The following is a 12599-nucleotide window of genomic DNA, read 5'->3' as shown; positions in this document are numbered from 1 at the left end:
TGTGCCCAAAATAATGGACATCAATTATTGAAAGGAGTGACTTTGCCATTTAAAGGCACGCAGTTAAAATGATTTAACTAAGGGCTTTGTCACAGGGTACCTTAAAACAGGCATAAAGGCACTTAAAATGAGAGCAGACATATTAGTTAAAAGGTATTAAACTGTGATAAGTATTTTCTAAATGTTTTAAAGTTAGCCATTCCAACTGAGGTTTATCCTTGATCACTTCTGCCCAGGTCATTCCAGGGAACTGTCAGACAACTCTCAGGAGATAAAACAATCAATCTGTAGTCCTCCACAATCTCAGAATGCATATGGCCCAGCCACTCTAGCCATCTACATCCTCTAAACCTCTAGTAGTCTCCCCTCTCCACCTACCCCTTCATGCTTAGTGCAACCAGGCTGCTCTGGCTTAACTGCTGTGAGAAAGCATTCTTTCCCTGGCTCCAGAGTTTTGCCACCTTGAGGCTCCACACTCATTGTAGATCTATTGGCTTAACTACAACAAGAGCCAGAAGAGCCAGAAGCCGAGGAAAGCACGTTTTCCCCAGCTCCAGAGTCTCCCTGCCTGGCAGTTCCGCACTTAGCTGCACTAAGACCCAGGAGCCACAGAAAACATGCTTCCCTGGGCCCAAGGGTCTGGCTGCCCAGCAGGCCTAGCCCTCAGTGAGGAGTGGCTGCAGCTCAGCCAGATCAGAGAGCTCTGGGGAAGCAGCTTCCCTCCTGGGTAACAAGCCTCCTCCCAGGTACGTTCTCCATGCCCCTGCTCACTAGGCCTTCCAGCGGCAAGTCAGTCATGCAGGTCTGAAACATGTGCCTTCACCTGTGCCTGCCCTGAAATGGCCTTAAATTTATGACATTACAACATTGCACAGATTTCTGACATAGTACAGGTAACCTGTGCCAAAGCCCTCAGGTTTATACAGAATAGACAGAAACACATCACAAACCCCTGTTCCAAATAGGTACTGAATGGGATGGAATAGACAAAAGATATGAATGGCTATGAATATGAATGTACTCTGCCAGGATGTAAGACAACCATGTACGAGTCCCAACAGCATTCCCCTAAAGCAGGGTTTGGGAACCTATGACCCAAGGGCCAGATCGGCCCATGGAATTATTTAATCCAGGCTGCAGAGTGGGGGTTTTGGTGGCAGGGAATTTTGCCAGCACCGCATCATACCACCCCATGGCTAGGCACTTTTGCCCATGTTACATCACTGTTAGGCAGCAGAATGAAGTGGCAGCAGGGAGAAGCAATGGTGACTGGGTCCTAGTGCCAACTGGCCTTTGACCCAAGCTAGGTTATTCCAGCCCACCATCAGAAAATGTTGCTGACCCCATCCTAAAGAAAACAAGCATTAGGAAACCTCAGTTTCTTGAGGGAGGGAATAAGTCTCAAAGGCTAGGGACAGACATTCAAAAAGCCTGAGCCTGAATTGATTCAATCTTTGCAGGTTAGTCTACCCTGGCTAGGCTGAACTGGTTTGTAACTGGACAGACATTCCCTCTGGACTGAGGAAATTCAGGCACATGTGTGCAGTGGCTCATGCTAGAAGCAGGGGGGTGGGGGGGGTGCTACAGCAGCCCTCCCTTCCTTTGAATTGTACTGAGCCAAGGGGGGGCATGGCCAGGCCCCAGCAGGACCTCTGATTAGGGAGGTCTGCCTGTACCATCCCAGGCTTTTCCCCACTGGCTGCTCAAGGGGCTGGAGGGTTGCCAGGCCCCAGCTAGCACTCTGAGGCAAAGCGGGGGTGTGCAGTGCACGCATTTGTTGATATGGAGCTTTTCAATCTCCCTCCCTGCTTCTTTATACTATCTACAGCACACTGACAAGCAAGCAAGGGGCTGATAACAGTGATTATCAGCTTAATCAGCAAAACAATAGCCTCTCTCCATTAGTTCAAACTCTTCTTAAACAGCTTACCAACTGACCTGCTGATTAGCTCCAAAATGCCCTAAGTGGTCACTGTTCTGTCTGCCTATCCCAGTGAAAATGGAGACACACACAGACACCTGTCAGCATTAGCTAGTATACCACATGCCTAGGGTCCATGGGGCTGGGGTCTATACTGTGGGAGATGGGAGGGAGGCATTCCTGCTTAAGCAGTAAGCAGCAAGGTGGGGCAGGGGGAAGCCAGACAAATGCTGCTGTGCCTGCAGTCTTTGTAGGAGCACCAGCCAGGGAGCAGAGTGGAAGGGCCAGCTCTGCTGTGGAGCAGAGAGCATGCCAGGATGCTGGGGGAGTCTAGTTTATCTTAAACCAGCAAGAGGTCTCAGACATACATTGCATAAACTGGTTTGAGCCAAATCAGTTAAGTCCGAGACTATATTTATAGATTTTAGGGTCGGAAGGGACCTATTAGACAGTCGAGTCCAACCCCCTGCCCTGGGCACCCCAGCCAGGTGTTTATCCAATCTCCTTTTAAATAGCTCCAAGGAAGGGGACAGCACCACCTCCCTTGGAAGCATATTCCATATTTTGGCAACTCTCACTATAAACAATTTTTTCCTGATGTCCAATTTAAACTTGCTCTCCTTCAGTTTGTGGCCATTGCTTCTAGTTACCTCAATGGGCACCCTGGTAAACATCATATCCCCTATTTCCTGCTGTCCCCCCCCCCGATGAGCTTGTACACAGCAACAAGATCACCTCTCAGCCTTCTCTTATGGAGGCTGAAGAGATTCAGGTCCTTCAAATCGGTCCTCCTAGGGTTTTTCTTGTAGTTCTTTAATGAGATAGGTGGCCCTCCTCTGAATGCTTTCCAGGTTATCTAAAACCCCAAATTGCAGCCCAACCAATGCCACAGAGGGGGAAGTATCACCTCCTTAGACTTATTTGTGATCCACCTACTTATGAAAGAAAGAATGGGGTTAGCTTTACTTATTGCTTTATCACACTGGTGACTCATGTTCATTTTGGAGTCAACTATGACTCCAAGATCCCTCTCTGCTGTTGTGCTACTCAGTATGGCATCTTCCAGGCTATATGTGCATTGATGCTTCTTCCTCCCTAGATGCAACACATGGCACTTATCTTTATTATACTGCATCCTATTCTTTCTGCCCACAGCCTATCCAAATCCATCTGGATTCGCTTCCTGCCCTCTAGTTTGTTTACCTCACCCCATAGTTTGGTGTCTTTCATTCAACCAGGTTTATCTCAAACCAATTTCAACCATTTTCAGACTGTTTTATGTGCACTGAATATCTGTTCTGTTACAGGTTTAAACCAGTTTCTGATCACTTAAATCAGTTTAATGTGTAATGTCTGTCCATAGCTCTCCAAAAAATCTCTGATTAACAAACAATGGACTGACTTTACTACCCCTAAAAACTCAGAAGAAATGGAGCTTCAATTTTAGGTAAGTGGCTTGATGGACAATGAAGCAGGCAGGTAAAACTAGAAAAAAGGAAGAGGCCTAGCATGAGATATTTACCCTAGCTAAAGTGTACCTCAAAGCTTTCTAATAAAAGGAAAAAACAGCAATGCACACACACATTCACACAATGGGTCCAATAAACTGACATGGCACTATCACATAAGCCCATACAATATGCCATCTCCATCTGCCACTATAAATACTTTCTACAAATTTTAGCCTGAATGGATATTTAATTAAAAGCCTAGTATCATAACAGTATACTAAAGCGATCTAAACTATTTCAAACACCAATACAATAATGAGCTGTATGCACAAGGAATCATATCTTGTTGCAACAGCAGAACTGCATACAGTTCTGGAGGGATCGTCCTAGGATACTGTGTTCTCTCTGGGGAATTTTATTATCAGAAGCAGACCAACTATATAGTTCAGAGAAGAAAGATAAGCATTATTAAAGGCTTGAAAGATGTGTTACTGAAGACAATTTCTAGAATAGATGCTGGAAGAGAAATTACCTAGGCTGTACAAGGAGTACTAGAACAAAAAACAAGAGAGAGGAAAAATTTAGGTTGAATATCAAGCAATTATTTTTCTCTGAGATACAGATAGCTCCTAAATAGCCTCTTAAAGAATGCTTCCTGGCTTGAATATTTAAAATTAATGTGGACAAATTATTGAAAACTAACAACAGAGAATAACCTTGAAGTGATAAGGAGTAGAATTGCATATTCCAATATATTTCTCCTCCAATTACCTACAGTTCTATGCTAAAATACCGTCAGGTTTGTCGAATGGGCAATAGAATGCTTTCCAGGACCATTTTGGTTACCAGTACAAAATAGAAGCACTGTGAACTTGGTTATGTTTGGATTGAGTCAATTATAAAATGTGACAACTTAAAATTGAAGGGGGAGGAACAACAAAACATAAAAAATAAAAATTCAGTAACAAAGTTATTCCCTTGTATTTGTAGGAAAGAATGCAATAAAATGCCTGAAAACAAAAGCTACCTAGCATGGAAGGGAATGTGTACTAGGAGCCCCTTTTGAGCTTCTTTAAGTTGTAGCATCACTGACCTTAATTTTGTTTATTTAGAGAAAAAAAATAGGTGGTAAAAGGTACAAAATTACATTTTTCTGGTTCACACTTACTTTTTAAATGGCCAGTCTAATTGTACGTAAACAGTACTGCATACTCAACATTATGACTTTCATTGTTTTGTTATTTTTCCTTTATCTGTACTCAAATCTCCACTTTTTTTTTTTTTTTTAAAGAAGCACAGGAATAGAACTATACAAACCAAAAGGCTTCCCCTGCAGAGCTGGTTGTAGACTGAAAATGAGTAGGATCACACTTTCTTTTATTTTTTGATTATTAAGAAATGTTTTGTATCCTTTCCCCCTCCCCCCAACAGGTCACTCTTTAAGCACACATAGGTAACAAGAAAAAGTTTAAAAAACATCCAACATTTTACCTCAAGTTATAAAATCATGACTTTCCAACTGACCTGTTTGGAATTCCTGATTTGAAAAGGGGTGGAGGAGATGTGAAATCAGCTTTGATTGGTTGCAGTATCACTTCCTTTTCCATGTTTCCAGTTCTGCCCTGCTGGACCTTTAAATAAATGTTTCAACATTAGCTTGACATGAGAAGCTGAACAGTGCCATTTCTCATCATAGCAACATATATTGAAAGAAAACAGATCACATGAGCACAATTTCAACAAAATTAAAACTAGCACTCCTGCAAGCAGTTAAATCCCATACGTTATAAGAATATGTTATATGCTGGGAATTGTGTGTGACAAATGTAGAACAACAAAACAGCAAATCTTTTGCAAAGAAATTCTTCATCAGGTGAACCAAATAAGTGTCTATGAAGTTTATAGATAAAAAAACTAAGTAAAAAGGTGAGCTCATAATCTATTTACCCATTTTAATGAAAGCCATTAAAATCTAACTAACCACTTCACTTCAGAGTCACACCAAGAGTATTGTATTTATTCACATACCACATATACCTTCCCCCTGAAAACAAGCCATCCATAATTATGATGCAAGTTCTAAACAAAGAACCTGAGTTCCAAGCCAGAATGGAGGCTAGGACTGTGCTCAGCACCTGCTCACCCTGAGCTCAGTTCTGCTGTACAGAAGTGAAGAATACTCCTGGTCTTCAGCACCATTCTCCCTCCCCCTCTACTGAAGGGCCAAGAGAGGACTCAACCATCTCAAAAACCACCCCACACCTGCTCTCATAGCCCCAGTGTCCCGGCTCTTTAAAAAAAAAAAAAAAAAAGCCCTCACTCACCAGCTGCTGCCAGGCAGGCGATCCCCACTGCCCCCTGCTGCCTGGGCAGCTCTGCCACAAGCCTCCATCCCCTGCCTGCTCTCCCAGCCCCACCCCCATTACTACCCTGCCCAGCCCCAGCATCAGCTCTTAAAATAAAAAAGGCCCGCACTCACTGGCTGCTGCCAGATGCTGCATGGGGGATGAGGGGGCTCTGCCATGAGCCTCTAGAAGCCCTGATGGCTGTTGCAGCAGCTGATGAATATGGGTTTTTTTTGAAGAACCGGGAGCTGGGGCCGGGTGGGGCAGCCATGGAGGGGGTTGGGAGAGCAGGCAGGGGATGAGGGCTAGTGGCAGAGCTCCCCACACAGCATGGGGCAGTGGGGATTGCCCCCTCCACCAGGCAGTGGCAGGTGAATAGGGGCTTTTCTTTTTTTTTTTTTTTAAAGAACCAGGAGCTGGGGCTGGGCAGGGCAGCCTTGAGGGGGGGCTAGAGGAGCAGGCAGGGGATGGGGCCTGGCGGGGGTTCCCCCATGGTCCCCTTCCCCCCTCCTCCAGCCCCCACCCCTTACTTACTGGCATGGAGTCTGGGTCCAAGTCCCTGCGGCAGCGAACGGGGACTGCTCCAATCTCCTAAGCTCTCCAAATCAATTCAGAAAAGATTCGGAGCGCTCCAAATCAATTCAGAACTTTTTAATGGTCTCCTGATTTGATTCGGATTCAGAGATTCGGCCACCAAACGGGGCCGAATCTCCTCTGAATAGAATCAACACCTGAAGCTTCACGCAGCCCTAATGTTTAGCTTCCATCTGGTAATGATAGTAAGGGGTGACATGGTAGCAGTTTTCAAACATTTGTCATAAAGATGGAGAAACATCTTTTTCCCTTGCCATGGAAGGCAAGACAAAGGGAAAAGGACTTCAGCTTCAGCAAAGATTTACATGAAATTTCAGGAAAGACTTCCTAACTGTAAGAATAATAGAAAAATGGATAAAACTAAATCTCCAGACATTGTGGAACCTCCCTCTTTGGTGGTTTTTAAGACGAGGATAAATAAGCATCAGTCTGGTTCAGGAACAGCAAATCCAGCATTTGTGAAGGCGCTGCATTAGCTGACTCTCAAGGCCATACACCAAGCCTGTGATTCTGCAATTCTGTGTTTTGTTACACAATACAGCTTCCACTCTCTAGTTTTCAATATTCATTAAAAAAAAAAAAAAGTGTTCGACTTATGAATAAAAGTTACTTGATAGCTGCTTAGACACAAATATTTACAAATCTGGATTTTAGCTGAACTGTGGTACACTTTTTCATATGCTCTGATATTTCAGCTTTTCATTGGTAAAGTTACATGCTAATTTCACATAGGCCCAGCAGTCCATCTGTGTACAAAAAGGTAAACAAGGCCCTTTGACTGCAAGCTGTTCAAGGTATAGACTGTACCTTCATTTACCCTGTTATAAAGAACAGTTTTAGTGCTTTAGTAAATAGTAATACAAAAGAACAGTCTAGGATTCTTAAAACTAATTGGTATATCCCAGTTTAAGCAGAAATCACTGTAGAGATATTTCCAAGTAATTAGTAGTGCATTTAGCTTTTCTGCACTACTAATTACTTGGAAATCTCTACAGTGAGGTCATTTTGGCTTTTAAACCAAAACTTTGATTATAAATTTTCTGGCATTAATCCAACATCAAAACACTGACATAACCACTTCCACCTACCACCATGAAATGCATATATAGTAGCTCACATTAAAAAAGTTTAAATATTAATGAATTACCTTCCCAGACCATGAGCATACATTAAAACCTGCAGCAAAAAAATTATACATACCCCAAAGAGTGACTCATCACTAGATTTCTTCCCCTGGGATGAGCTTCAAACCTCAAGCCCCCAATTCAGTTGAGGCAGTTTTTAAGTTGGAAAACTGAACTGTCCCCCAAAAAAGACTAGGAGTGCCAGAAGATTTTGCTCTTTTAACAGTCAGCTGCAATGGGAGACCACATCCTTCTACTGCCTTATCCCTTCCCGAACTCTAGCATGATAAGCAAGGAGAATGGAAAAGCTACAGAAGCTTATATCTTCCCGGAGGCAGAAAAATAAAGACACTGTAGTGCTGTGGTTCTTAATGTTTTTAGGCCCAAGGCACCCCTCAGAAAATGTCAGCACTTAGATTTCACTTATTTGGGGGGTTTTTTACTACAAAAAAATTAATAGCACAATTCTTCTTTTACAAAGAACTCAGAAAGGCTTCAACAGGTCAAAATATTTTTAATGCTACGAATTCCTGTTTGAAATCTCTGGGTTATCTTGTGAATCATGTTTGGACACCTGACAATGCTAACACTGCATGACACCCTTGAAAGAAGCTCAAGTCACACCAGGGTGCCATGGCATCCTGTCTGAGGATCACTACCTTAACACATGGGTGTCAAAGACATGACCCACAGGCTGTACAGGGTATTGGCCTGACCCTACACACTGCATATGGCACATGCTGGCTTGGGCCCTGCACACTGCATGTGGAGCTTGTCTCGCTGGGGCCAGATCACACCCATAGACTGTCACTGCATGCTAGAGCCAGCATGCTGGTTTGGTGCAGATATGTCAGTGTGCGCTCCAAGTGCACCACGTGCAGCATGAGCATGGGTCTGATCTAGCCCACAGACTGGTCCTGTGTAACTCACCTACCCCAGAGGACCAGATGAGTTTGACAACCCTACCCTCAAGGATACTGAAGCAATAGAAGAGAGAAAAAGCAGAACCAAAAATGCCTGGCTACAAATTGGAGTCTCTCCTGCAGTAACTTGCCACAGAGGGATAGCAATTGACAATTCTGAACCAATTTAATAAGGGCTCAATGAGATTTACCCTGGATATTAAATAAGAAATTATAAAAAATAAAATAACTGGTACTATAGTTCAGTGTAGAGACTTATACTATGAGAAGGTTGAATATGAAAGAAAGAGCCTTTTTAAAAATGGAAAGCTATAGCTTCACTCTAATATGCTAAACACAAATATAGATAGCTAGACTTGTTTTATTTCTAATACAGTGTAATTCTCTTGCAGATGAAAATCAGATGGACAGAAAGCATAGTACAGCCAATTAAAATTAGACAACTGAAAAAATTAAGAGACTCATTGTCATACCTTAGACTCACCAAGAAAGAAAATTACAAACCAAAGTAAAAGCTACAAGGCTGCAGAAACAAAAACCATGCCATACTTTATAAAGCTTCCCAAGCACATTTGCATGAATTTAATCTGCATGAACAAACAAACTATAACTAAAAAGAAAACCATGACATAAAGCAAGAAGTTTCATCTGCCATTTGTTAGTGCAGCAGTGATGACAAAACAAGAACAATATTTTTAATCAACAAATTTGTAAAATTAATTGAGTCACCAACGTAAAATGAAAGCTTAGAAAAATAGCTATGCCCACTTCAATCTCATCTCTGTCACTTGGTAGTGGTATGGGTAGCAATACTCCACAAAAATGAGAGCAACCAACAAAAGCTTACTAAAATTCACCTTAAAAAGATTGTATCTGCCATCTTGAATCTCTGCACCTGGTGTTACTTCCATAGTATTGTCTTCGGCCTAAGTTAAATAACATATTGCCCATTAAAATACCAGACTAACACATGGTTACAAGCCTGACCGTAACTAGCCTGTGCCATTAACCACACAAATAGTCAATGAAGTGATGGAGAAAGACTCTGGATTTCAAAAGAGAAAGGTGACTGAACTCCTTAACAAAGATACCATACCAGACAGAAAAGCAAAAACCAGGTAATATTATATCAGCTTTACACAGGGAAAAGTATTTACTTATTACTGAATTCCACATAAATGTTATTAATTACCATGATTTTATTTGAAGCTGAGGTAAGTGGTAAAATTTCAAGACCCATTCGTATCCTCTTTTGTTTTTCACAGTAAGCTTTCCAGGTATCTTCATTAAACCCATAGTTGAAATAATCAGAGAGATCAGCACCTTCAAACCAAAGAGTTCAAAATTTAAGAATTAAGCACACATAGCTGTTTTTTAATTTTTATTTTTGCTTTTGTTTATAGAACAATAAAATCAGAAATCACAGCAAAAGTGTACTGTTAGGAAATACAACTTCCTTAATACTAAAATATCTGCAAGATCCTACTGCTCCACGTACTTGAAGTGTATTGAAGTTGCACACTATGGTTTCAAACTGTGCAGAGTTCAGTCTCCTAAGCATTATCAAAAGAAATGTGTGCCTTGTACTTCTTTGTGGACAATTTTCATTTTCAAAGCAACGTAAAAACAATGCATTAAAAAAGCAGGAAAAAAAAAAGCTAAAATTATGGCTGGAACACAACAGGCACATGCAGTCATTTTGAGAGTTACTCATCTCATTCCTCTACATGGCCTGTAGGCCAGATTCAATCCACAGAGCTGGGGAGCACAGTCTGCCACAGGATTCAGGGTTTCTCGACTCTGGTAGATAGGGTCAGCAGCAGCAGCCTCCTGGACCTGCACTGCTGCATTCCTCCAGATGTGCGCTGCTGCCCGAATGCAGCCCCTGGCTGCCATCCAGCCCTGAATCCTGCACTTTTTTCCTTTATTGTTTCTTGAAAATGCAGACATGAAGTCTTTGGCAACCAACCTGAGATAATTAGGTATTTTCCAAGATCACTCAGAATAGCAATTTATTAATTATCCATTAATTTAGTTATACATTTGTAGGGCATTTTACCAGTATTCTGAATGATTAATAAGCTATTCAAAGTATCTATTAAATTATTATATTTCATTTGACTTGCACAGTATTATGTGGCAAGACTGATATTTTTATATAATTGTGAGTTATCCATCAGAAATATTACCTGGCTTTCTCCAAGGTTTATCTTCAAAAGAATCTAAATCTACTTCCAGAAGTGGAACCCCATTAATGTTTCCTGGTGCATCAAGATCTACCCCTTTAACTTTTCCACCTAAAAAGAAAAGTTGTAAAAAGTATAGTTTAATTCTTTAAAACTGAATTTTAATTAATCCAACACAATGAGTTTAAGTTTTCAATTTGAATAAAGACATACTACAATGTTAGTATTATCAACAGTTTATATAACATGTTAGTTAGATAACAACACATTGGTGTGCTAAGTGTTTTAGAGACAACTACAAAGAACAGAGTACTCTTTCAAAGGCCTTATAATCTAAATAAAATACGTCTGTTTTCTACTTTAAAAACTTTTTATATTTTAAATGCATCTATGCCAAAGTACACATAATTTTAAGTGGCTTTTCACCAAATTCACGCGTGTAGTAGTTGTGCTTTTCCCACTAAATGTTGTGTCCATTATCCACATCCTAGAACAGGATAATGGACTGTCTATCAACCTGTGGGCTGCATGAGGCTCACAAGGGGTTAATGTGCAGCCCCAGGGCTCCCACCCAGCTGTCACTCCTCCATACTCTCCTTTCTCATTCTATCTTCAACTTCCTGCCCCTATTTCATTGCACAGCATATCCCACAGAGTCAGGAGAGCCTGTAACCCAGGGTACCGGAGCCAGCATCTAGAGTCCTGCAGCTGGAAAGGTCATCCATGTAGTACAGTGCAGTAGGGAGGGTAGAGGGTGCACCCATGCCCTGTGCTAGTGTGGCCCCTGGCTGCTTAAGTTTGGACAGCCCTATCCTAGAAAGTACATTTACAGTAGTAAATGAAAGTTGTAATACTGTGGTTCAACATCCATCTGCACTGCCTTCATTCTACACAATTTTGGAGATGAGAGAATGCGGAATGGATGGATGGTATGTACCACGCACTATAGGTTTCCCCTGTGAATACATTTCATTTTTCAACAAATAACGTCTTTTAAGAATAATATCTTTTAAATCTGGTTCTTTAGAAAACTGCTTCAACCATTACAGGAGTGTAGCATGCTGCAGGCCTCAGGGGCTGCAGCCCAGCTGGAAGCAGGCCAAGAATAGATTTCATAGATGTTAGGGCTGGAAGGGACCTTGAAGATTATCAGGTCCAGCCCCCGAATAATTATAAGCCTGCCCTGACCGACTGAGCCAGGTGATGATAACTGGCTGGCATCATGGGACTTAAAGGGCTCCTAGGGAAGGGAGGTAGAGGGAGAGAAGGGGGAGGGGGAGGGGAGTAGCTGTAACACCAAGCCAGGGACTTTTCCAGGGTCTGGAAAAAGATGAGAAAGTTTGAGGGTTATAAGAAGGGCTGCAAAGCTAAAGGCTGCTGCAGTGAGCCAGGGAACTCCCTCTCCAGAAGGCGAGATGGGCCATTGGGGTGGTGAGGAAACAGCACAGAGCTGCAATCATCCTCTAAGGGTCTGGGAAAAGACCCTAAGTTGCAAGTTACCCCTTGGTTTGACTATGTCTTTGCTTGTTGCCCGATGGCTGGTTTATGCACATGGTGTTTCCTCTGAGGCAAAGGTGCACAGGAAAATTTAGACCTTGCGAGTAAACAGATATTTCACTACATGTCGTAGAGAAGGTGGGAGACTTGAAAGTGAACTCCAGCATGAAGATGCCAGAAGGAAAGCAGCATACTGAGGTACCTGTTACTAGAGTGCCTTGACCTCACATTGGGGGAAATAGAGGCTAGGCACAAACAGGAGCTCGAGAACTGAGAAAGGAGTTGGCCAGACTTGCTGCCCAGTGTGAGATCTCTCAGGAGATGGAGAAACTAGCAAAGCAGGTGGAGACTGAGTGCCATATCTGCAAGAGGAGAGATGGAGGTGGCAACCTTAAAAAGCCAAGCCCTGCACTTAGAAGCAGTTGGAAAGTGAGGTCATCCACAGTTTCACAACAATGAGCAGAGAACCCAAGTCCTTTTAAGTGAGATAGGGAAGCAGCCAATCTGGTAGAGGACCAAGACCTGAGAGAAGATCCTCAACAAGACCACACCCATAGG

General features: G+C 42.3%; 1 protein-coding gene across 9 annotated transcripts in view; it reads right to left on the bottom strand.

The window, feature by feature from the left end:
* FIP1L1 (factor interacting with PAPOLA and CPSF1) overlaps positions 1-12599 on the bottom strand; it is a 77420-nt gene that overhangs the window by 48758 nt on the left and 16063 nt on the right. For 5 of the 9 annotated variants that reach the window (XM_090035927.1, XM_090035929.1, XM_090035926.1 and 2 more), the window contains exons 6-9: positions 10548-10655; positions 9551-9681; positions 9216-9284; positions 4897-5003 (exon numbers count right to left, since the gene is read on the bottom strand). In XM_090035927.1, the coding sequence (XP_089892053.1) occupies positions 4897-5003; positions 9216-9284; positions 9551-9681; positions 10548-10655 (415 nt within the window). The remainder of the gene's footprint in view (positions 1-4896; positions 5004-9215; positions 9285-9550; positions 9682-10547; positions 10656-12599) is intronic. The other 4 variants (XM_090035931.1, XM_090035928.1, XM_090035934.1 and 1 more) reach the window with 1 other exon arrangement.

The sequence above is a fragment of the Crocodylus siamensis genome, chromosome 2, assembly GCF_052110815.1.
Source record: "Crocodylus siamensis isolate JL-2025a chromosome 2, ASM5211081v1, whole genome shotgun sequence".
NCBI lineage: Eukaryota > Metazoa > Chordata > Crocodylia > Crocodylidae > Crocodylus > Crocodylus siamensis.
This window is presented reverse-complemented; position numbering and strand designations above follow the sequence as displayed.